The sequence below is a fragment of the Anabrus simplex genome, chromosome 1, assembly GCF_040414725.1.
Source record: "Anabrus simplex isolate iqAnaSimp1 chromosome 1, ASM4041472v1, whole genome shotgun sequence".
NCBI lineage: Eukaryota > Metazoa > Arthropoda > Insecta > Orthoptera > Tettigoniidae > Anabrus > Anabrus simplex.
In genome coordinates, this window is record NC_090265.1 from 1,713,041,802 (window position 1) to 1,713,068,975 (window position 27,174).

The following is a 27,174-nucleotide window of genomic DNA, read 5'->3' on the forward strand; positions in this document are numbered from 1 at the left end:
TCTTCTTTGAACTATTTCTAGGGAATTTATTAAACCTACACTGTACGGATCCCAGCACGCAGGTCCGTATTCGAGAATCGGTCTTACCAAGCATTTATAAGCTTTACTTTTCGCACCAGAATTAGCTTTCTTGAGATTCTGCATAATAAAATATAACGATCTCCAGGATTTCTTAACTACATTTTCCACTTGCTCTGACTAGTTTAAGTCTTTTCTAATAGTAACACGTAAGTACTTACAACTATCAACTTCAATAAAACTTTCTCCTCCAATTTCGTAATCCCTCTTTCCTGTCATTTTCATTTTACTGAAATACAACTTCTTGCTTTTTCCGCTGTGAATTTTCATTCGATTTTCACACGTCTATTTTTCAATCGTACCTAAATCCTGCTGAAGCAATAGCTCATCCTCCTCTGCATATATCTCCCGATATATGACTCAATCATCGGCAAAGAGGCAAGAGAAGAGATTTGCCCCAGTAGCGCTACCCTGAGCCACACCAGACGTAACACTTATTGGAAAAGGTAGGTAGCGTTTCTCCCACGCGCACCCTCTTTCTTCCATTGAGGAGTTCTCGTATCCATTTCAAAACTCTGATGTAAATGCCCTTACGCGCTAACTTGTTAAGGAGGATGTCATGTGGCACAAAATCGAATGCCTTAGCAAAATCAAATGCTATTGCGTCAATCCTTGACCCACTGTCGAGCTGAGTCCTGGCATTGCTTCCACTTACTTATGCCAGGCTCCTCACTTTCACCTATCCTATCCTACCTCCCTTGGTCAACTCTTGTTCTTTTCCGACCCCGATGGTATTAGAGCACTCGAGGCCTAGGGTGTCTTTCATTTTCACGCCCTTCGTGGCCGTTGTCTTTCTTTGACCGATATCTTCATTTTTGAAGTGTCGGATCCCGTCAATTTTTTCTCTCTGATTAGTGTTAGGTACAGGATGGCTGCCTACTTGTACTTCTTCTTAAAACAATAATCACCACCACCACCATCAGTCTGGTTGTATTTGAAGGTGCTCAAACTCGTCAGCCTCGTATCGGCAGATTTACCGGCACGTAAAAAAAACTCCTGCGGGACTAAATTCCAGCACCTCGGCGTCACCGAAAACCGTAAAAATCGTGAGTGGGACGTAAAGCCAATAACATTATTATTATTATTATTATTATTATTATTATTATTATTATTATTATTATTATTATAACAATAATCACTGCCATCATTATCTTCTTGGAACTATTGTACAGTTTATGATATCGAGTTTCATAGTAAGTGAAATGCGAAAGTTCACGGTCATTATTGCACTAGTAATAAAACAATTGAAACCGAACTTTTTTTTTTCATATTATTAGCCAAGTGCTCCACGAATTGTGCCATGTACTGTAAGTAAATAAGTTTTCTGTTTGATGTCATTTGGTTCTCTTGTGCTCTTGGGTGAACAGTTCTGAAGGGGGGTTGAAGTAGGCGTGCCTTCTTACGTGACGTTGATTACGGAAGTGTATGTAGTAGATTCCTTCCGATTGTTTTGGAAGCACAGTGACCCTATTAAAGAGCGGGCAGCTTCGCAAATTTGATGCTGATTCGCTCAGAAGACGTAGCGCTTGCGTGTTTCGCCTTCACGGGGTTGTAGGAGTCACCTTGAGTTGTGCGTCCTCAGACGTGTCCTTGTGGTCCTGTGAACAGCATCATGGTCTGGTACGGTACGTACTCACTGTCACTTCTGTATTCAAAGGTTCATTATTATTATTAATTTTAGGACTCGGATTTGTATGACCTAAAAATACTGAAATATGACTTAAATATTTTAAAATAAGACAGAGCGATATTGAATATTGCCCAAAAATTGTTTAGCGAGCTCTTTACTCAGGCAGCAGACCTTCTGCAAACTGACTACATTCCTAACATTCTTTCCTTTTCTTTAACAACTTTGCTCGCGGTAACTTCGATCTTTCTATAAACATAAATTATTTCTCAGGAACGAAGTAGGCCTACAGAATAAGCAAAATACAAACTAAATCACTTGACGTTATCGACAGAAAACATGTGAACAATACCGGGAGAACGAATAAAACAAATATGCTTTTATACCATTGTTTTGGTCAAATAATATTTAATGATGAAATAAAGTTAAATACACATTTGTATGACTGACATTAACCGAATCGTGTTCACAAAAGCTAGCAATATATTTAACTTATTTTTAAAACAAGAGCAGTATAAAAACATGACATGCCATAGATATTTATTATTATTATTATTATTATTATTATTATTATTATTATTATTATTATTATTATTATTATTATTATTATTATCGATTTTAAATATCTGGCGCGAGTCTATTTTACATCTCTTAAGTGCAGTGTTAATCCTCTAAAGAGTGTGCAGAAGCTATGTAGCCTACTTCATTATACACTAATTTGAAGGAGAGTTTTGTGGAGAGTTGCTTCTCTTAGCTCTCATGTTGGTTTGAATTATCCATCTCCATTCCGAACCAAATATGCCATCGGCTGAAAATACGCACAACTAAAGAAAAAGGAGTATATTAACTAATTCACACACAGAGGTTTATTTATGCAAATAAAGTGTTTTTTCCATGACTATGTCATAAGAGGATTGCTCTATTATTTATTAATCATAGCAGTGGATTTAACATTTTATTTCTGCTCTCAAAAGTCCGCCTCTGTGGTATAGTGGTTAGTGTGATTGGCTGCCATTTCCGGAGGCCGGGTTCGATTCCCGGCTCTGCCACGAGGACTGGAACGGGGTCCACCCAGGCTCGAAGGTTCAACTGAGTAGAGGGCGGTTCGATACTCACCTTAGCCATCCTTGAAGAGTTTTCCCAATCAATCAATCAATCAATCAATCAATCAATCAATCAATCAATCAATCAATCAATCAATCAATCAATCAATCAATCAATCAATCAATCAATCAATCAATCAATCAATCAATCAATCAATCAATACCGATCTGAATTTAGGGCAGTCGCCCAGGTGGCAGATACCCTGTCATTCTGTTGTTTTCCTAGCCTTAAATGATTTCAAAGAAATTGGAAATTTATTGAACATCTTCCTTGGTGAGTGATTCCAATCACTAACTTCCCTTCCTATAGATTAATATTAATTGCCCCAATTTGTCCTCTTGAATTCCAACTTTATCTTCATATTGTGATCTTTCCTACTTTTACAGACGCCACTCAAACTTATTCGTCTACTAATGTCATTCTACGCCATCTCTCCGCTGATAGCTCGAAACATACCACTAAGTCGAGCAGCTCGTCTTCTTTCTCCCAAGTCTTCCCAGCCCAAACTTTGCAACATTTTTGTAACGCTACTCTTTTGTCGGAAATCACCCAGAACAAATCGAGCAGCTTTTCTTTGGATTTTTTCCAGTTCTTGAAACAAGTAATCCTGGTGAGCGTCCTATACACTGGAACCATACTCTAGTTGGGGTCTTGCCAAAGACTTATATGCCCCTTTAGCCTACATCCTTACTACAATCCCTAAACACCCTCATAACAATGTGCAGAGATCTGTACCTTTTATTTACAATCCCATTTATGTGATTTCCCCAATGAAGATTTCCACCAGGCAAATGCCGCGATACCGGGCGAGTTGGCCGTGCGTGTAGAGGCGCGCGGCTGTGAGCTTGCATCCGGGAGATCGTGGATTCGAGCCCCACTGTCGGCAGCCCTGAAGATGGTTTTCCGTGGTTTCCCATTTTCACACCAGGCAAATGCTGGGGCTGTACCTTAATTAAGGCCACGGCCGCTTCCTTCCAACTCCTAGGCCTTTCCCATCCCATCGTCGCCATAAGACCTATCTGTGTCGGTGCGACGTAAAGCAAATAGCAAAAAAAAAAAAAAAAAAATGCCGCGATGGTACTTTTTTTTTTTTTTTTTTTTTTTGCTATTTGCTTTACGTCGCACCGACACAGATAGGTCTTATGACGACGATGGGATAGGAAAGGTCTAGGAATGTGAAGGAAGCGGCCGTGGCTTTAATTAACGTACAGCCCCCAGCATTTGCCAAAATGGGAAACTACGGAAAACCATCTTCAGGGCTGCCGACAGTGGGGTTCGAACCTGTTATCTCCCGATTACTGGATACTGGCCGCACTTAAGCGACTGCAGCTATCGAGCTCGGTGCGATGGTACCTAACTTAGGGCCACGGCCGCTTCTTTCCCTCTTTATTTTCTATCTCTTTTGATCTTCCCATCCCTCCTCCCCCCACCATAAGGCCCCTGTTCAGAATAGCAGGTCAGATCGCCTTCCCACTTGTATACCCCCGAGCCAAAGTCTCATGTTTCAGGGCACTGCTAGAGGTGGGATCCCTCGCTAAATCCGAGGGGAAAGCCAACCCCGGGGGGTAAACCGATTAAGAAAGAAAGAAAATAAAAAAATGTTGTTTTCAAAACTATTTCAATTAAAGGAAAACAATTACGTTTTTGTAGTAACATACTTATTTCTTATATGAACAGTACGGTATAAGCGTACCGCTGAAATTATCATTTATGCCAGCATTTTTATAAGAATGAGACTTGATAACCACGAATATAAATGCCATTGTTTTCAATGCAGACGACACTCGCTGAGTTAGAATTTTGTTCATCATTTCAAATTACTTGAACTCCAAAGGTTGCTAATTCCTTCAGAAATTCATAACGTCCGCAGTTACCAACGCATTTCTTCTTCCTATTCTTCTTCTTCTACCGCTTCCCCCATGGATGTGAGGCGTAGGTGTGAACTGTGAAGTACATAAGGATTTGGTGGCCCTGTTTTACGGCCGGACGCCCTGCCTGACGCAACGCTGTACCACCCCCACCCCCCATGGCGCAAAAGCCCCGAAGGGCCATGGCCTACCAAGCGACTGCAATTCAGCTCGAAGGCCTGCAGATTATGAGGTGACGTCTGGTCAGCACAATGAATCCTCTGGGATCGATCGTGGCTCAGCCTGGTGGTATTTGAAGGTGCTAAAATACGTCAGCCCCGTGTCGGTAGATTTACTTGGATGTAGAAGAACTCCTGCGGAACAAAATTCCGGGATCTTTGCATCTCAGAAAACTGCCAAAGTAGTTAGCGTGACGTAAAAACAACATTATTAGTCAAACTAGTGGGCAATTTTTTTTTTTTTTTTTTTTTGCCTACATCGACTAAAATATCCCGTAAACAGTTGGCTCTACTGAAAAATGAAGTGCATTGTGTGGCCTTGAATTTAAATTTTCTATCAGAAATGTTACGCTCATTTTCTTCGCACCGGGCGAGTTGGCTGTGCGGTTAGGGGCGCGCGACTGTGAGCTTGCATCTGGGAGATAGTGGGTTCGAACTCCACTGTCGGCAGCCCTGAAGATGGTTTTCCGTGGTTTCCCCATTTTCACACCAGGCAAATGCTGGGGCTGTACCTTAATTAAGGCCACGGCCGCTACCTTCCAACTCCTAGGCCTTTCCTATCCCATCGTCGCCATAAGACCTATCTGTGTCGGTGCGACGTAAAGCTACTAGCAAATAAAATATCTTTGCAACTCGAACGCCTTTCGAGAAAATTCAGCTTTCTTGTGTTTTTGGCGGTGGTCGCCTTCACTGATGGCTATTCATTTCAAGCGTAAGCAGAGGTCACGTGAAGCCATATTCATCATTATTTGTGTAAAGTCGTTAGTTTCTTAACAGGCCAGCTGAAGAACGAGCGCGCCACTCTGGAGAAAGCGTTTAGAGGCATCTTCTTCTTCTACTTCTTCTTCTTTATCTGTTTACCCTCCAGGGTAGGTTTTCGCTCGGACTCAGCGAGGGATCCCACCTCTACCCCCACAAGGGCAGTGTCCTGGAGCTTCAGACTCTGGGTCGGGAATACAACTGGGGAGAATGGCCAGTACCTTGCCCAGGCGGCCTCACCTGCTATGCTGAACAGGAGCCTTTTTGGGGGATGGGAAGATTGGAAAGTTCAGGCAGGGAAGAAGGAAGGAAGCGGCCGTGGCCTTAAGTTAGGTACCATCCCGGAATTTGCCTGGAGGAGAAGTGGGAACCACGGAAACCACTTCCAGGATGGCTGAGGTAGGAATCGAACCCACCTCTACTCAGTTGACTTCCCGAGGCTGAGTACACCCCGTTCCATCCCTCGTACCTCTTTCCAAATTTCGTGGCAGTGCCGGGAATCGAACCCGGGCCTCCCAGGGTGGCAGCTAATCACGCTAACCACTGTACCAAAGAGGCGGACGTTTGGAGGCTACATTTACAGTATACTGTTGAGAGTGCTAAGCGTGCTTATCCATATTTGAGAACTACTGTGGGCTGTAGTTAATTTATTCAGCCATTTTCATTATCATCGAAATCGTGCTATATTTATACTCCGAATTTCTATCTTTTACTTTTTTAAATATAATTTTCTTATTTTTTTTTACAAGTAAGCCCGCCTGGTGGCCATGAAGTCTAAACGGTCTGACACCGTGGTTAGCAGCTTTCACCATCAGAATGTTGGCTGGCAGGCTAGGGAAGGTGGTGGTATACAATTTCTAATCACTAGATTGCGTGCCAAAAATCTGGATTAAATTCCAACTCTCTCCGCAGAGCTCATATGGAGTGAGGGGATATGACGCTGTTGATGGTGATTCGTCCCCCGTTAACCCTTGCTGCTATTCGATAGGACTAGGATGTGCCGGCACCGGGTTTCACCCTCTCCATTCCTACTATCATATATCAGGTCATTCATTTCATCTCATTTACTCCTCTGATGAGGTTGATGTCAGGAAGGGCATCTAGTCATAAAAACCCGCCATGACAGATTCATCTCACCTCATACCCGACCCCGTAGAGAAACGGAACAAGGGTTGGACAACAACATATTTTTTTATAAGTTGCTTACATCGCATCCACACAGATAGGTCTTATGACGACGAGAGGGACAGGAAAGGTTTAGGAGTGGGAAGGAAGCGGCCGTGGCCTTAACTAAGGTACAGCCCCAGCATTTGCGTGGTGTGGAAATGGAAAACCACGGAAACTTTTTAATATCGTTTAGGTTTATTATTCATTAGGTAGAGATTTCACATTCCATTTTGGGTAGTCTTAGATGTCACATCACTTATTAGGTTATTTTTATTGTTATATTATTTACAGTGTCCCGTTTTTGTGTACAGTCAAATCTTTTTATTACTGCATTTTATTGTGTGACGTGTTGTGACGACCACGGGTCCCAAGCTGAGAGTGACATTGGTGCGATTTACTTGTACCGGGCTCCTCCTATAATCCTTCCTTCGCCAGCTCTTGTTCTTTTCCGACCCCGACGATATTAGAGCATTTCGCCTAAAGAGGCTTTTAATTTTCCACCTTTCACGGCTCCTCCCTTTTATTTGCCGATACCTTCATTTTTTAAGGTTCGTACCTTCTTTTATTTCTCCTTCAAGTTGTTTAATTCACTATGCAACAGGGAAACATCTTTTTTCACAAAAGTAGGTGTACTTTATGTATTTCTGCCTCCTGGATTCAAAAATGACACTGAAAATATCGTATTACCCACAGTTTTGGCAGAAAACGTATACTTTGTTAATAATGATTTCACATATTAAAGTAGTACATATGTATATAGCACACGAATCATGCTGAACTAGAATACAAGTTTAAAACAACAACATATCGAAATATGCACATAGTGAACAGATGCATACAGAGAATGTGGTAAAAACATGCACTAATGTAATTCATACTGTGCTTTCTTAGTTGTCATGGCGTGACCCCTGCTTTTCCTCTTATGGGGCATTTCTGTGTGCTCACGGTGAAGCATCCAGCAGTAGTCGCACATCATCCGAACATCCCAAGTTCCCTGGTATCGTCATTTGATGTCCTTAATATCTTGACGAAACCTTTCACCCTGTTCCTCACTTTCAGCACCCAGGTTTGGAGGAAAAAAAATCAAGGTGAGAATGTAAAAAAAAATGTAACTTCAAACTCATTGAGCATTTCAGCATTTTCAACTTCGTCAGCATGTTCTCCACTATGTCGACATACTCTGGGCTGCGATTGTTCCCCAAGAAGTTTTGAACCACACACTTAAAGGCAGTCCAGGCTTCTCGCTCCACGGCATTCATTGAATTAAGGAAATCTTTATCTAGCATTACTTTCTGAATATCGGGACCATTGAACACACCCTCCTTCAGCTTAGCATCTGATAGGTTGGGGAACTTGTTACATAGATATTTGAAACAGTTGTCACGCCTAGGTAATGCTTTGACAAACTGCTTCATTATGCCCAGTTTAAGGTGCAGAGGTGCCAAGAATATTCTGTCTCTTTCCACTAGAGCAGGGCCTCTCAGGGTGCATGTGCGCGTGGTGCATGCACTGTGCACGGTGCAAAAGACGACTTGGCTTGGTTGACCAGAGTGCAGACCCCCCACTCCTCGATTTGGAGCAATAGCGCTGTCTCTCTCTTTCCTCACGCCTGTCTCGCTCGCTCCGCCTGTCTCCCTCTCCCCCACTTGCGCCGTAGCGCTCCAAATCCGGGCTGAGTTGAGCCGAGTATAGCCGAGTAGAGCCGAGCATAGCCGAGTAGCCCAGAGACGAAGCGTTGATCCGAGCCATACCGAGCGGCACCGAGCGGCACCGATGCACAGTGCACGGAGCTCTTGCGCCTCGCTCTGCACGCGTGAGATTTTGGGCGTTTGAGAGGCCCTGCACTAGAGGGTCACATTGATATTTTTGTCCCCTGGAACCAATTCCAACCTTCGAGGTCACTGCTTTTGCTCCCAATGTTCGTCACGAGCACGACTGTTCCATTCACAGATGAAACAAGGAAACTTGGTATATCCGGTCTGTTGTCCTAGAAGCATACCCAACACTTTCAAATCGCCACACACCATACAATTGTGACTCTCATAATGTATAGTAGCAAGAAGCACCTTCATGTTGTCGTATGTTTTCTGCCTTCAGGCTTCTTTTAGATGAATCAATGAACAGTCTCCAGTCACCGCGTGCGTACAGAATGTTGAAATGACCCATCAAACCTTCTACATCACTGCAATACACTAACACGTCATTTCGAGAAAAATATTGCGTGAATATCAAGTCCCTTTTTCTATAAAATGTAACGGACGTCCCGCAGTCTTGACCCTAGTAGCTCTGCTTTATCATTTGACAGTCCCAGATCACGGACTAAATCATTTAGATCTGGCTGAGTTAACAGAAGAGGGGAGGCCTACTTCAAAGTCAGTATCATCCGTCTCCTGCACGGCATCCATGTCATCACTGTCATCCGTATCTAATGTCTGCGGAGGCTGTGGTATAGGTAAATTCGGGCCATGTGGAATAGGACGAATAGCTGAGCGAATGTTGTTCGGATACTCAATAGTCTTCTTGTTTTCTTGTTGAAACCAGTTACCTTACAAGAGCAGAAGTAGCAGAAGTCGGTATGATCCTGTTGCTCTCGCCAGACCATAGGGATGCCAAATCGTAATGACTTCTTCTTTCCCGCCACCCACCGTCGTAAATCTTCTACACACACAATGTACACGACCTGTGGAGTCCATGATTTATCGATGTCGCCGAGTTTCACTCCGAAGTAGGCATGGTAGACCATTTTCACGAAAGTAGTAATGTTTATTCGGTCCTTTTTACCACAAGTTCACCACATATATAACAAAAACTGTTAGGAGAGTTTACATAACCTCGGGTATACAGTCTGCACTAAGACTAACACGTAATTCCTTCCACAAACACAACACAGTGACGGAAAGGCAGCGACATTTGTAACGTGACAGTTCGCTACGTGCCACTAGGAGCGCAAGTGTTGAACAGTTGAAAGCAATGTACCACTTCTGAGCTTCATGTGGTGTTTTCATGTCTATTATAATAAACACTAAAACCCCATATGAAGCTCATAATATCGATCAGAATATTATAATACCATTAAATTGCATTACCATTAATTGCAAATTTATACGATTTGTGCAAAAACTGTGGGTGATACGATGTTTTCAGTACCATTTTCGATTCAGGAGGTCGAAATACATAAAAAAAACGTCTACAATTTCGAAAAAAGTTTTTGTGACCTTAAAATTTGTTGCATAGTGTTATTCGATTGTCGTGTAGGCATAACCTAAAATACATTGACTGACAGAGCAAATGCAACACCAAGAAGGAGTGGTTCGAAAGGGATGAAAGTTGGGGAAAAAACAGAGACGGCACGGACGAATAATTGATGTTTATTTCAAACCGATGTGCAGGTTACACAATGCGCACGGCATCGACTCAGTAGGATGTAGGACCACCGCGAGCGGCGATGCACGCAGAAACACGTCGAGGTACAGAGTCAATAAGAGTGCGGATGGTGTCCTGAGGGATGGTTCTCCATTCTCTGTCAACCATTTGCCACAGTTGGTCGTCCATACGAGGCTGGGGCAGAGTTTACAAACGGCGTCCAATGAGATCCCACACGTGTTCGATTGGTGAGAGATCCGGAGAGTACGCTGGCCACGGAAGCATCTGTACACCTCGTAGAGCCTGTTGGGAGATGCGAGCAGTGTGTGGGCGGGCATTATCCTGCTGAAACAGAGCATTGGGCAGCCCCTGAAGGTACGGGAGTGCCACCGGCCGCAGCACATGCTGTACGTAGCGGTGGGCATTTAACGTGCCTTGAATACGCACTAGAGGTGACGTGGAATCATACGCAATAGCGCCCCAAACCATGATGCCGCGTTGTCTAGCGGTAGGGCGCTCCACAGTTACTGCCGGATTTGACCTTTCTCCACGCCGACGCCACACTCGTCTGCGGTGACTATCACTGACAGAACAGAAGCGTGACTCATCGGAGAACACGACGTTCCGCCATTCCCTCATCCAAGTCGCTCTAGCCCGGCACCATGCCAGGCGTGCACGTCTATGCTGTGGAGTCAATGGTAGTCTTCTGAGCGGACGACGGGAGTGCAGGCCTCCTTCAACCAATCGACGGGAAATTGTTCTGGTCGATATTGGAACAGCCAGGGTGTCTTGCACATGCTGAAGAATGGCGGTTGACGTGGCGTGCGGGGCTGCCACCGCTTGGCGGCGGATGCGCCGATCCTCGCGTGCTGACGTCACTCGGGCTGCGCCTGGACCCCTCGCACGTGCCACATGTCCCTGCGCCAACCATCTTCGCCACAGGCGCTGCACCGTGGACACATCCCTATGGGTATCGGCTGCGATTTGACGAAGCGACCAACCTGCCCTTCTCAGCCCGATCACCATACCCTTCGTAAAGTCGTCTGTCTGCTGGAAATGCCTCCGTTGACGGCGGCCTGGCATTCTTAGCTATACACGTGTCCTGTGGCACACGACAACACGTTCTACAATGATTGTCGGCTGAGAAATCACGGTACGAAGTGGGCCATTCGCCAACGCCGTGTCCCATTTATCGTTCGCTACGTGCGCAGCACAGCGGCGCATTTCACATCATGAGCATACCTCAGTGACGTCAGTCTACCCTGCAATAGGGAACATGCATGATCCGGGGTTTTAATTAAAAATATGCGAATCTGATTCAAAATTTCATGCAGAATTCAAAAATGTGATCAGAATGTACAAATAATAACTCCAAACATGATAAAAATCTACGAAAATGTCACGTCACGCAAGTACGCGATCTCATTGGTCTGACGTCATCGTACAGTTTGACTGAATTAGCAGACGAAATAACACATAGTGTGCTGTGAGAAGCAGGATACACTTCGCGTATTTCTACTTTATGTTAGTGTCTGGTATGGTTAAATTCGAGGTCTATACATTGGATAATAATCTGAGTGGTATATTTTAGACTTAAAATGAATCCTGCGCAGACAGTGAGGCAGAAAACTTATAAATGGTGTAGAGTTCCGATGTGCAATAGCACATCGCATACCATACCAAACAAATTGTTTATAAATGTTCCAAAGACGCTAAAACTAGGCAGAAATGGATTTTGGCGAGCCGGAGAAATGCTGGTGATATATCGAAAAAGTCTACAGTTTATTTTTTTGAAGATTTTAACGTAAGATGAATTTATTTGAATTTTCAAATCACTTTTCCATGTCAGCTGTTCTAGTGGTAAAACTTTAAATTTTAATGTATGATGCTTTATTTAAATGCTTCAGTTACATCTTGGAATATGAAAGTAATAAACAGTGCATTAAATAATGCTGATTATTATTCTCCAAACCTAACCTATGTTTTGGGTGATCCATGTCAAGATAATAAATCAAAGGGGTTATGAACCATTTTGACAGCTCTAATTCTACCAATATATCTTGGCATGGGACAGTTATGTATGTCTTTATTGAAGAGCTTAATTGGTAAAGAAATTTAGGCTATATCTAAATACTCTATAATGTAACAAAGAATAGGCGTGTACATCATGAAAGGAAACAACGTGAATTTAACAAACGTATAACTCTACACAAAACCAATGCTTGTCTGTTGGGGTCTTATAAGTTAACAATGCTCAAGTATAATAATTATCATAATATTAATGAAATAAATAACATAATTGCACACAGGTGAAAATAGTGATGTAGGTGTTTAAAATATTATCCTACTTAGCCAAAGTTTTAGGTTATACAAGCCAAGTCAATAAACCGAAGGGTAAAAATACCGCGCGAGTTGGCCGTGCGGTTAGGAGCGCACAGCTGTGAGCTCGCATCCGGGAGATAGTGGGTTTTGAACCCCACTGCCGGCAGCCCTGAAGATGGTTTTGCGTGGTTTCCCATTTTCACACCAGGCAAATGCTGAGGCTGTACCTAAGGCCACGGCCGCTTTGTTCCCATTCCTAGGCCTTTCCTGTCCCATCGTCGCCATAAGACCTATATGTGACGGTGTGACGTAAAGCAAAAAAAAAAAGTCACAGCACCCAAAGACATTCCTGTATTGAGCGACTAAAATGTCACCAGGATACTTTTCTTTCCTGATATGCTCAGCTTGTTAAAAGCCAAATGTAATTAATGTTATTGTCTTCACGCCCCGCTAACTACTTCTACGATTTTTGGGAGACGCCGATGTGCAGGAATTTAGTCCAGCAGGAGTTCTTTTACGTGCCAGTAAATCTACCGACACGAGGCTGACGTATTTGAGCACCTTCAACTACCACCGGACTGAACCAGGATCGAACCTGCCAAGTTGGGGTCAGAAGGCCAGCACCTCAACCGTCTGAACCACTCAGCCCGACTTGTGAAAACTAGATGAAGTCATATTTATCTTTATCAAGTTTATTTTTTTCCCTCCACAAAGATATTTAATTCTCTTTCATGGGCCCCGGAAGTGGGTAGGCCAGTTGTCCCAACCATAAATATTTTTTGGGGGGGGGAATGATAGATTATAGCCCTATAGTACTATGATCTTTCTTTCTTTCCTTCTTTCTTTCTTTCTTTCTTAATCAGTTTATCCTTCAGGGTTGGTTTTCTCTCGGACTCAGCGAGGGATTTCACCTCTACCACTTCAAGGGCAGTGTCCTGGAACGTGAGACTTTGAGTATGGTGATGAAACTGATGAGGAGGGCCATTACCTCGCCCAGGCGGCCTCACCTGTTATGCTCAACAGGGGCCTTGTTGGAGGATGGGAGGATCGGGAGGGATAGACAAGGAAGAGGGAAGGAAACGGCCGTGGCCTTAGGTGCCTGGAGGAGAAGTAGGAAAATACGAAAAACCACTTCGAGGATGGCTGAGGTGGGATTCGAAACCGTTCTACTCAGTTGACCTCCCGAGGCTGAGTAGAGCCCGTTCCAGCCCTCGTACTATTTGTTTTCAACTTTCATGGCAGAGCCGGGAATCGAAACCGAGCTTCCGGGAGTGGCACACATTAACCACTATACCACAGAAGCGGACTAGTACTATAATGCTACCTATATGTTTATGTTAGTGCTGAAATCCGATTTCTTACTTTACTAATGCTGAAAGTCCGAAAATGTAATGTTATTCTTTAATAGGGGAATCAGTCTAGAAGGAAATGTAGAAAGTGATGTAATATCTATCCAGGTTCGTTGTTATCCTAATACTATGGGTTACAGTACATTGCACGTATATAAAAGACGCCACTTACAAACTTGCTTGTTATCCGCGAATTTCTGCGGCCACAAAAGTCACATTTTTCAAGAATGATGACATCTACACATGGTAGATTGTCTGACTGTGCTGTTTTGAACGTTTCTTCTGTCATTTCGAAGTTATTCGCCATCATGAATAATAAACAATCGGCTTTTAGCAACGGCTGATGCACAACGGCTGATAGAGCTCCATGCGGTACTGGATCGTGACGTCACAGCGCGCCGCTTACGTCAGAGGCCATTTCACTCGCCTTGCGGAAAGGCACTATTAAATATTTTTTTAATGGTAGAAAAAAAGGCAACATACCACAATGTAATACGTTTACGTACTATTTCATTGGTGTACTTTTCAAAAAAAATATTTTTGAAAATGATGCATGTTCCCAATTGGCATAAAGTTCTGACCACTCCTTCTTGGTGTTGCATTTGCTCTGTCAGTCAGTGTATTTATGTATCCGATGAGAAGTTCGTAAATATTGTTTATAAGAGAGTGCTCTAACGGGGCCGATGACCTATATGTTAGGCGCCTTTAAACAACAAGTATCATCATCAAGCACCTTCATTAAACCGACTTAATCCTGTATGCTCAGACGGCCGGCCGCTCATTGCTAGGTTTCGTGGTTCAAATCCAAGTCACTGCATGTGATATTTGTGCTGGACAAGCGGAAGCGGGACAGGTTTTTCTCTGGGTACTCCTGCCTTTCCCTGCCATCTTTCATTCCAGTAACACTCCCAAATATCATTTCATGTCAGTCATTAGTCATTGGCCCAGAGGAGTGAGACAGGCTGTGGCAGTCGGCACAATTCCTATTCTCGCTGCTAGATGGGGGCTTCATTCATTCCATTCCTACCGGCCGAGTTGGCCGTGCGGTTGGGGGCCCGCAACTGTGAGTTCGCATCCGGGAGATAGTGGGTTTGAATTCCACTGTTGGCAGCCCTGAAGATGGTTTTCCGTGAATTCCCATTTTCACACCAGGTAAATGTTGGGGCTATACCATAATTAAGGCCACGGCCGCTTCCTTCCAACTTCTAGCCCTTTCCTATCCCATCGTCGCCATAAGACCTATCTGTGTAGGTGCGACGTAAAGACACTAGCAAAACAAAATTCCATTCCTGACCCGGTCGAATGACTGGAAAGAGGCTATGGATTTTCATTTTCAAATACAGTAGCATATGTATCCACACTAAGACTACATAATTGTAACCTTTTTCTCATGTGAATGAAAACCATTGATTCTCCTTAATATTTTGGAATATATTTAATAATAAACATGTTTCCCTTGAGCTCTAATTAAATAATTGTTCTCCCATTCTGGATCCAGGCCTAATCCACGTTTTTTTCTTTTTTCTTTCTTTCTTTCTTTCTTTCTTTCTTTCTTTCTTTCTTTCTTTCTTGAAACAAACATTTCCAAATGAGTGACAGGGCAAATCCGCTGCTGTTAGAGAAGCTGCGGTCTTTCCCTGTGTGTGAAAGGAGGGTCGAGGGGGCGGGATGTAGTTTACTAAAGGGGAGGGAGTTACGAAATCATCGTTATATGATGCTGAGTCCAAGGGCGAGGGGAGAGCATATTTTGCGACGAGAGGTTTGAGAAGAGAAAATGAAAACCACAAACATATAGATTTAGACTGACGATGAGCAGCAGGATTCTGAAGCCGGAAGCATGCGGCCGCCGCCAAAACTACCAGGGCCAGGAGGATTTGTGAAGTGTCAGCTCTACAAGGGGAAATTAACGCCTTGAGAACCACTTTTGAGAACAAAGGTTACAGCGAAGCTTTGATCTCTACGGTTCTGAAATTGACAGAAAATCGGACGTACGTTAAGGAAAAAGATGCAAAAGGAACTGCTTACCTACCTTACGTAGGTACATAGGTACCATGTACGAACTGTTTTTAGAACATCAATTAATATTAAGCAACTCCTGCGACCAACTAAGGACAGTTCATCACCGCTGCATTTCGAGGAGCGCTGGTTTCAAAAATCTCTGAAGACTCTCCTTATTTTTTGTTGCCGGCCGGGTGGCTCTACATCTTTAACTCAGCTCCCCGCCGGACTCTAAAGAATATAGGCCTGACACCGAGTTGGAAGTCGGCCGTTCCCACACCATGCGCACCTGTGTCATCCCCGATGTTAATCCTGCCATATCCGAAGAAGAGATTTGCTACGCCCTTCGCACCGCTGGCTACCCAGTCCACGATGCCCACCGGATGTTGGATGCCTCAACTTCATCACCATCATCGCAGGTTCTTCTTTATCTACCTACGTTGGACGACTGGAAGCGCCTCCTTGACACGGGAGTGTCTATTCACGACCGATACTACCTAGTGGAGCCTACCAGCCAGCCTATATTAGCCCAGCTTACAGCAGATCCCACCACATTGCCTGTCGTCAACGCGCCTCACCACAAGCCTCTGCTACAACAAACATCGCCCTCCTTTCCCCCTCATCATACACCACCTACTACTACCACCGCGACCACTACGATGTCAGCCACTACTCGCCAAAATATTCCTGTTACTACCGTTACGTCATGCCATCCTTCCCCTGTAATGATATCCTCCCTCTCTTCTACCCTGACTTCTGTACAACCTCGTTCCCAGCAAATTCCCGACAACATCCTAGACTCCCCTGCCGTGTCACCACCAGACGACACCACAACAGCCGCCGCAACATCGTCGCAACGTTCGCAACCACCACCTCTGGACACTATGTCAAGCTGTGTCATCCGCGGCGTAGAACCTACCATCTCAGAACGGGAAATTCTCCAAGAACTCCAGGAAGCAGACATCCCCGCTCGTCGTGCGTTCAGGATTTACAACGCCTCCGGCCCTACTTTTATGGTCCGCATTCACCTTCCCACCGCCAATGATGTGGAACAACTTATCAACACTGGTGCCTACATCTTTCAACGTCGCTTCAAAGTGGAGCCCTCACGTTCCCCACCCCAACCTTTTCGTCACACTTCCAACACTCCCTTTCGTCGCCCCCGGCCAGCCAGTCCTTCATTTCAACCTTGTCAACCCGTCCGTCCACCCCTACCTCCACCTAACTTCTTCTATCAACCTCCTCTGCAACTTGAACTCCTCAGACTCCTCACCACCTCCTTATGCAATATAACCGCAACATTACACCTTCTAACTCTTCAATTCCATCCTAGCCCTCTCACCTAAAACTTGTCAATCATTGCACTCTCCTCTAAATATTTAATCCTTACACACATCTCCGATCATTCAATACTATCCGCACACACCTCCTAATTCCATACATCAAATTACCCACCTCCCTCTTTTCTCACATCTTCTCAACCCCGTCATCTCTCCTGGCCAGAGAGAGGGCGACACCCTCTAGGTGGCCCGCCCCACCCCTTCAGGGTGGGGAATGAAAGCATTTAAAAAAAAAAAGGACAGTTTGCCTAAATTGCCACAACATGGTATCTACAGAGTTCCCTGTACTTGTGGCAGGGTTTATATTGCACTCGCATCAAAGAACATACCGGTATCAGGTGTATCAGACTCAACCAACCTGGTAAGTCAGCTGTTGCACATCACGCCCTAACACCTGGACATAATGTAATGTTCTAAGAGGCGGATGTTTTTTCCCGTATAAAACATTATCGCTCAAGAATCATCAGGAAGGCGGTTGAAATACGTAACACCCAGGTAATTGAGTAGTATAATTGGACAGTTCTGCGGCCTCCTCCCGCGGGAAATTTGAATTCTGGCGGGAAATTTGAATTTTGGCGGGAAATTTGAATTTTGGCGCGAGATTTGAATTTGTAAACAAAGCCACGTGCTTTTTGACAGCTGTCATCGACAACAACGCATCGCTAACCTCAGTACTGCCATCTTGACGGGCCTAAACCTCAGTAGTGCCAACTTAACCTAACTAGTGCGAGGTAAACAAAGCCACGTGTTTTTTGACAGCCACGTGTTTTTTGACAGACAACAACGCATCGCTAACCTCAGTACTGCCATCTTGACGGGCCTAAACCTCAGTAGTGCCAACTTAACCTAACTAGCGTGTGGTAAACAAAGCCACGTGCTTTTTGACAGCCACGTGCTTTTTTGACAGCTGTCATCCGCCATCTTTAAACCACAGAGCACTGTGCTGCCCTCTTTATTGCAGTAGCTGCAAATTCGTCACCTGTCATCCGCAGTGCTGCCATCTCGACGGGTCTAAACCTTAGTGCTACCAACTTAACCTCACTAGCGTGAGATAAACAAATCCACGTGCTTTTTTGACAGCTGTAATCCGCCATCTTTAATCCAGAGGGCACCGTGCTGCCCTCTTTAGCTACTTACCTTTGAAATGTGGTACGTCACAGCTGTCATCCGCCATCTTGCATCGCAAACCTCAGTGCTGCACTCTTTAGTTTGAAATGTAGTGGCGGCAAATTCCACGTGCTCTTGTTTGGAAACAAAGCCACGTGCAGCTGTCATCCGCCATCTTTAATCCATAGAGCACCGTGCTGCCCTCTTTAGCTACTTACCTTTGAAATGTGGTACGTCACAGCTGTCATCCGCCATCTTGCATCGCAAACCTCAGTGCTGCACTCTTTAGCTAGATACCTTTGAAATGTAGTGGCGGCAAATTCCACGTGCTCTTGTTTGGAAACAAAGCCACGTGCAGCTGTCAACCGCCAGAGAGCACCGTGCTGCCCTCTTTAGCTACTTACCTTTGAAATGTGGTACCTCACAGCTGTCATCCGCCATCTTGCATCGCAAACCTCAGTGCTGCACTCTTTAGCTAGATACCTTTGAAATGTAGTGGCGGCAAATTCTTTATGCTCCTGTTTGGAAACAAACCTATGCGCTTTTTTGTCAGCTATCATCCGCCATCTTTAATCTAGAGAGCACCGTGCTGCCCTCTATGTGGTGGTAGTAAATTCTACACGCTCTTGTTTGGAAACAAACCCATGTGCTTTTCTGACAGCTGTCAACCGCCAGAGAGCACCGTGCTGCCCTCTTTATGCCGGTGGCAAATTCTACGTGCTTTTTGACAGCTGTCATCCGCCATCTTTAATCAAGAGAGCACCGTGCTGCCATCTTTAGCTAGATACCTTTGAAATGCGGTGGCGGCAAATTCCACGTGCTCTTGTTTAGTAAACAAAGCCACGTGCTTTTTTGACAGCTATCATCCGCCATCTTTAATCAATAGAGCACTGTGCTGCTATCATGCGGGTAATTTCATCATTTAACATGTGGTGACGGCAATTTGAAATTCTATCTAGATGCCAACTTTAATCAACAAAGCACCGTGCTGCTATCCCTTTGAATTGTGGTGACGGATAATTTGAAATTCCGTTAGCTATCATCATTAAACATTAGTGCATTCGCTAACCTAACCTCTCATCTACTATCTTGAAGGAGATTATACGACACCTCCTCTACCTCCTGCTCTTCCTCCTCCTCCTCCTCCCCTACCACATCCGCCGCCTCCTCCTCCTACTCCTCTGTCAAGGCATAACTTTATCGAACACGCATCGCGAAGGCAAGAGTGTGAAGTGATATGCATGTTTAGACTTGCGGATTACGAAAGAAACATAACAAGACTTGAATCGAACACTGCACTCGATGTCGTTAACTTCAACATGTGATTAAAACGTTGTCTGGTGTGTTCAGAACACTACATAAGTAGAATCGAACGCTGTACAACATGTTAGGGGATACCTTTGTTCTAAGAAGATCAGATTGAAACATAACAAGACTAGAATTGAACACTGCACTCGATGTCGTTAACCTTAACATGTGATCAGAACATTGATTGATGTGTTCAGATCACTAAACAAGTAGAACCGAACACTGTACAACATGTTAGGGGATACCTTTGTTCTAAGAAAATTAGATTGCAAAATAACAAGACTAGAATCGAACACTACACTCGATGTCGTTAACCTTAACATGGGATCAGAACATTGATCGATGTGTTCAGATCACTAAACAAGTAGAACCGAACACTGTACAACATGTCAGGGGATACCTTTGTTCTAAGAAAATTAGATTGAAACATAACAAGACTAGAACCGAACACTGTACAACATGTTAGGGGATACCTTTGTTCTAAGAAGATCAGATTGAAACATAACAAGACTAGAATTGAACACTGCACTCGATACAACATGTGATCAGAACATTGATTGATGTGTTCAGATCACTAAACAAGTAGAACCGAACACTGTACAACATGTTAGGGGATACCTTTGTTCTAAGAAAATTAGATTGAAACATAACAAGACTAGAATCGAACACTGCACTCGATGTCGTTAACCTTAACATGTGATCCGATACAACATGTTAGGGGATACCTTTGTTCTAAGAAAATTAGATTGAAGCATAGCAAGACTAGAATCGAACACTGTAAGAACATTGTTTGATGTGTTCAGAGCAAAAGTACAACTTCAATGATTTACCTAGTGTAAAAATCAAAAACACACACTGTGCACATATCGCATAGCTATCTCGCCTATCACTTGCCTAGTATGAAAATCAAAAACACACTGTGCACATATCGCATAGCTAACTCGGCAACACTTCAAATGATTTGCTTAGTACGAAAATAAAAAATCTATACCGCGTAGCTAACTCGTTCATCACACTGCTAAGACGCTTAGTAATTGCAAATACACTGATATATGTCATACGAAAATCAAGAAAGCACACTGCGTAGCCAACTCGCTCGGGTCACTCGCGTAGTAATTGCAACACGACTAGAACACTGATACACGTTACTCTTTTTTTTCTCGAAACACACACACACACACACACACGGATAAGAATGTTCCGAGATACTACATACTTACATGATTTTTAAAGATCATAAATTATATGTACACATGTTGTCTCCTCCAAGTCGTAAGACGAAATAGACGCAGTACAGCGAGTTTCCGCTCTAGCTGGCGAACGGAAGTAGCATGATATCTCAGCAAATAAAATACGCTTGAGCTTGCATACACGCAAGTCAGACACAATGATGGATACCGCGATTCAAATCCTAGCAACTTATGCCGTCAGGAAGGGCATCCGGCGAGCACCTAGCTGTAAATCCCCGATTCTCGTGTTAAAAAGAACATCTAGTTGTAAAACAGATTCTAAATCCGAGTTCTTTGACGTCAGGAAGGGCAACCGGTCGAAAACAATAGTGTATGATGTAAGAGGCTAGATACTGCCAGTTTTGCGTCAGGAAGGGCAACTAGTCTTAAAACAAATTCTTGCGATTTAAAATCTTAGTTTTGCGTCAGGAAGGGCATCCGGCTGTAAAACAATAGTTCGTGATACAGCTATTTAAAATCTAAGAAGAGCATCTAGCTGTAAATCCCCGATTCTCGTGTTAAAAGAGCATCTAGTTGTAAAACAGATTCTTAATCCCTGTTCTTTGACGTCAGGAAGGGCAACCGGTTGAAAACAATAGTGTATGATGTAAGAGGTTAGATACTGCCAGTTTTGCGTCAGGAAGGGCAACTAGTCTTAAGACAAATTCTTGCGATTTGAAATCTTAGTTTGCGTCAGGAAGGGCATCCAGCTGTAAAACAATAGTTCATGATACAGCGATTTAAAATCTTAGTTCTTGCACTAAGAAGAGCATCTAGCTGTAAATCCCCAAACGCCTCCATCCGACAAATGAATCACCCTCAACACTCTTGTACTCACAATCATTTTCGAAGGAGTCTGCATAAGGTTTAACGTCCCCATCTACAGCCCTTACTTAATGCTAGCTTTTTTGCACACCCCGCCTCTTAGATCATACACCATAGTTTTACGACCGGTTACCCTTCCTGACTAGGATTTTAAATCGCAGTATACGCGATAAATTTGTTATAGCGGGTTTTATAACTAGATATCCCGGTACCGGCACATAGCCTACTCCTACCGAAGAAGCCTGCACAAGGCTTATTGCCTCCATCCGACAGATGAATCGCCATCAACGTCTTGTACTCAAAATCATTTTCGAAAGAGCCTGCACAAGGTTATAACGCCCCCTATCGACAGCCCTTACTTAATGCTGGCTTTTTTGCACACCCCGCCTCTTAGATCACACACCATAGTTTTACGACCGGTTACCCTTCCTGACTAGGATTTTAAATCACAGTATACGCGATAAATTTGTTGTAGCGGGTTTTAAAACTAGATATCCCAGTGCCGGCACATAGCCTTCTCCTACCGAAGAAGCCTGCACAAGGCTTATCACCTCCATCCGACAAATGAATCACCCTCAACACTCTTCAATCATTCCCGCTACTTCGGGAGATAGCAGGTTCGAACTCCTACTGTCGGAAGCCGTAAAAAATAACAAATGCTAGGCGAGGGACCTGCGCGATCGTCATAACATGATCTAGCCGGATGCCCTTCCTGACGGCATAAGTTGCCAGGATTTGAATCGCGGTATCCATCATTGTGTCTGACTTGCGTGTATGCAAGCTCAAGCGTATTTTTTTTGCTGAGATATCATGCTACTTCCGTTCGCCAGCTAGAGCGGAAACTCGCTGTACTGCGTCTATTTCGTCTTACAACTTGGAGGAGACAACATGTGTACATATAATTTATGATCTTTAAAAATCATGTAAGTATGTAGTATCTCGGAACATTCTTATCCGTGTGTGTGTGTGTGTGTGTGTTTCGAGAAAAAAAAGAGTAACGTGTATCAGTGTTCTAGTCGTGTTGCAATTACTACGCGAGTGACCCGAGCGAGTTGGCTACGCAGTGTGCTTTCTTGATTTTCGTATGACATATATCAGTGTATTTGCAATTACTAAGCGTCTTAGCAGTGTGATGAACGAGTTAGCTACGCGGTATAGATTTTTTAATTTTCGTACTAAGCAAATCATTTGAAGTGTTGCCGAGTTAGCTATGCGATATGTGCACAGTGTGTTTTTGATTTTCATACTAGGCAAGTGATAGGCGAGATAGCTATGCGATATGTGCACAGTGTGTGTTTTTGATTTTTACACTAGGTAAATCATTGAAGTTGTACTTTTGCTCTGAACACATCAAACAATGTTCTTACAGTGTTCGATTCTAGTCTTGCTATGCTTCAATCTAATTTTCTTAGAACAAAGGTATCCCCTAACATGTTGTATCGGATCACATGTTAAGGTTAACGACATCGAGTGCAGTGTTCGATTCTAGTCTTGTTATGTTTCAATCTAATTTTCTTAGAACAAAGGTATCCCCTAACATGTTGTACAGTGTTCGGTTCTACTTGTTTAGTGATCTGAACACATCAATCAATGTTCTGATCACATGTTGTATCGAGTGCAGTGTTCAATTCTAGTCTTGTTATGTTTCAATCTGATCTTCTTAGAACAAAGGTATCCCCTAACATGTTGTACAGTGTTCGGTTCTAGTCTTGTTATGTTTCAATCTAATTTTCTTAGAACAAAGGTATCCCCTGACATGTTGTACAGTGTTCGGTTCTACTTGTTTAGTGATCTGAACACATCGATCAATGTTCTGATCACATGTTAAGGTTAACGACATCGAGTGTAGTGTTCGATTCTAGTCTTGTTATTTTGCAATCTAATTTTCTTAGAACAAAGGTATCCCCTAACATGTTGTACAGTGTTCGGTTCTACTTGTTTAGTGATCTGAACACATCAATCAATGTTCTGATCACATGTTAAGGTTAACGACATCGAGTGCAGTGTTCAATTCTAGTCTTGTTATGTTTCAATCTGATCTTCTTAGAACAAAGGTATCCCCTAACATGTTGTACAGCGTTCGATTCTACTTATGTAGTGTTCTGAACACACCAGACAACGTTTTAATCACATGTTGAAGTTAACGACATCGAGTGCAGTGTTCGATTCAAGTCTTGTTATGTTTCTTTCGTAATCCGCAAGTCTAAACATGCGTATCACTTCACACTCTTGCCTTCGCGATGCGTGTTCGATAAAGTTATGCCTTGACAGAGGAGTAGGAGGAGGAGGCGGCGGATGTGGTAGGGGAGGAGGAGGAGGAGGAAGAGCAGGAGGTAGAGGAGGTGTCGTATAATCTCCTTCAAGATAGTAGATGAGAGGTTAGGTTAGCGAATGCACTAATGTTTAATGATGATAGCTAACGGAATTTCAAATTATCCGTCACCACAATTCAAAGGGATAGCAGCACGGTGCTCTGTTGATTAAAGTTGGCATCTAGATAGAATTTCAAATTGCCGTCACCACATGTTAAATGTATGTAGCTAGAGATAGCAGCACGATGCTCTGTTGAATAAAGATGGTGGATGATAGCTAACGGAAGTTTTAATTATCCGCCACCACATGTTAAATGTATGTAGCTAAAGATAGCAGTACGAAGCTTTGTTGATTAAAGATGACGGATGACAAGTAACAGAACTTTTCAAATTGCCCGCTACTACAGAGAGCAGCACGGCGCTCTGTAGATTAAAGATGGTGGATGACAGCTGATGAAATTACCCGCATGATAGCAGCACAGTGCTCTATTGATTAAAGATGGCGGATGATAGCTGTCAAAAAAGCACGTGGCTTTGTTTATTAAACAAGAGCACGTGGAATTTGCCGCCACCACATTTCAAAGGTATCTAGCTAAAGATGGCAGCACGGTGCTCTCTTGATTAAAGATGGCGAATGACAGCTGTCAAAAAGCACGTAGAATTTGCCACCGGCATAAAGAGAGCAGCACGGTGCTCTCTGGCGGTTGACAGCTGTCAGAAAAGCACATGGGTTTGTTTCCAAACAAGAGCGTGTAGAATTTACCACCACCACATAGAGGGCAGCACGGTGCTCTCTAGATTAAAGATGGCGGATGATAGCTGACAAAAAAGCGCATAGGTTTGTTTCCAAACAGGAGCATAAAGAATTTGCCGCCACTACATTTCAAAGGTATCTAGCTAAAGAGTGCAGCACTGAGGTTTGCGATGCAAGATGGCGGATGACAGCTGTGACGTACCACATTTCAAAGGTAAGTAGCTAAAGAGGGCAGCACGGTGCTCTCTGGCGGTTGACAGCTGCACGTGGCTTTGTTTCCAAACAAGAGCACGTGGAATTTGCCGCCACTACATTTCAAACTAAAGAGTGCAGCACTGAGGTTTGCGATGCAAAATGGCGGATGACAGCTGTGACGTACCACATTTCAAAGGTAAGTAGCTAAAGAGGGCAGCACGGTGCTCTCTGGATTAAAGATGGCGGATTACAGCTGTCAAAAAAGCACGTGGATTTGTTTATCTCACGCTAGTGAGGTTAAGTTGGTAGCACTAAGGTTTAGACCCGTCGAGATGGCAGCACTGCGGATGACAGGTGACGAATTTGCAGCTACTGCGATAAAGAGGGCAGCACAGTGCTCTGTGGTTTAAAGATGGCGGATGGCAGCTGTCAAAAAAGCACGTGGCTGTCAAAAAGCACGTGGCTTTGTTTACCACACGCTAGTTAGGTTAAGTTGGCACTACTGAGGTTTAGGCCCGTCAAGATGGCAGTACTGAGGTTAGCGATGCGTTGTTGTCTGTCAAAAAGCACGTGGCTGTCAAAAAACACGTGGCTTTGTTTACCTCGCACTAGTTAGGTTAAGTTGGCACTACTGAGGTTTAGGCTCGTCAAAATGGCAGTACTGAGGTTAGCGATGCGTTGTTGTCGATGACAGCTGTCAAAAAGCACGTGGCTTTGTTTACCTCACGCTAGTTAGGTTAAGTTGGCACTACTGAGGTTTAGGCCCGTCAAGATGGCAGCAGTGAGGTTAGCGATGCGTTGTTGTCGATGACAGCTGTCAAAAAGCACGTGGCTTTGTTTACAAATTCAAATCTCGCGCCAAAATTCAAATTTCCCGCCAAAATTCAAATTTCCCGCCAGAATTCAAATTTCCCGCGGGAGGAGGCCGCAGAACTGTCCAATTATACTACTTAATTGCAATCGCTACCTATTATCAGAACCATTAGAGAATGATGCATTTGCTGTTGCCATTCGTTGTTTCTAACATGGGGCTGAAAAGGCGTCTCGTTTACATTTTAGGACACCATTTTAAGTTCCTTGTTGCTTTCTCCTAGCAACCTTTGATGTGTCATGTTTCATTTCTCTGTTGTATCCTGATGAAGAAAGGCAAGGTTTCTTTTGAAACGCGTCGAGATTGTTTATATAGGTCATTACACGGCATAAACCCAAAATATACATCATGAATAGTTACACGGGCCGTGAAAGTCTAAATGATATTATTATTATTATTGTTATTATTATTATTATTATTATTATTATTATTATTATTATTATTATTATTATTATTATTATTATTAATCCTGGGTTATCTGTGGAACGCAGAGGTGAAAGAAGGTACTGGCAGGAATGGGTCTATCTACGATATCAAATATTAATCTGAAACTTTAAAATAAAGGTTATATTTCTTTTCAGATATCAAACTTAACCAAATTCTTCATTAGGTGAAGGAGCAAGTTATCAGGTACAAGAGTAGTAAAACCCAAAAATAGGGAATTTACCAGTTTTCAGCTTCAAGCACCAAATTTACAAGTTTACCACGTCGCAAATGTTGCGTTTAATTAGATAAGGAGAGATATCTCCCAATATACCATTTTCACGAGCACTTGGCTCCAACAGTAACAATTTACTGCCTTCCAAAGGCACCATTCAAAATTACACAAATTTCAGAAAAGAGCTTACATGCTCTACAAATTCAACCAAGGAGGCTACGCTCCCAAACTCTTATAGCCTACTCAAGGCGACTTTACGAAAACTTTACTCTGGCCTCTCTAGTTAATACAAGGGTATTTAGTACCCATACTACTGGGCCGTTGTGAAAAGAAGAACAGGCTAAATTACTTACCCCAACTCAAAAATGTATGGAGGCGTACACTTGCGCTCCTTGAAAACCAATTTTAAAACCCTACTTGGGCTAGTGGCCCGATGATGCAGAGGCAAATCCCAAACTACTGAATGGACTAGAAGGACAAGTTAAGTTATGATTTACATGAGAAAAACAGTTACAAAATCGTAGTCACCTCCAGACAAATTGAAGGGGAACTCGAGAGGGTAACACACTCTCTATCCCCGATTTACAATTCAAGACTTTATAAAATTTTACATCAGAAGAAGAAGTTTACATTTTAGAAAACAGATGGTTGCATAGTTCCCCTCGGGTGAGTTTGCGGAGATAGCTACATAGATAGACAACTGGTGGCCATTACTTGGGCTG

At 43.4% G+C, this 27,174-nt stretch overlaps 1 protein-coding gene across 1 annotated transcript in view; it reads left to right on the forward strand.

The window, feature by feature from the left end:
* Positions 1-1,648: 1,648 nt before the first annotated feature.
* The window catches only part of MFS3 (major facilitator superfamily transporter 3), a 353,439-nt gene continuing 327,913 nt past the window's right edge, over positions 1,649-27,174 (forward strand). The window contains exon 1 of the mRNA XM_067138452.2: positions 1,649-1,703. Within this exon, the coding sequence (XP_066994553.2) occupies positions 1,691-1,703 (13 nt within the window). The 5' untranslated portion in view covers positions 1,649-1,690. The remainder of the gene's footprint in view (positions 1,704-27,174) is intronic.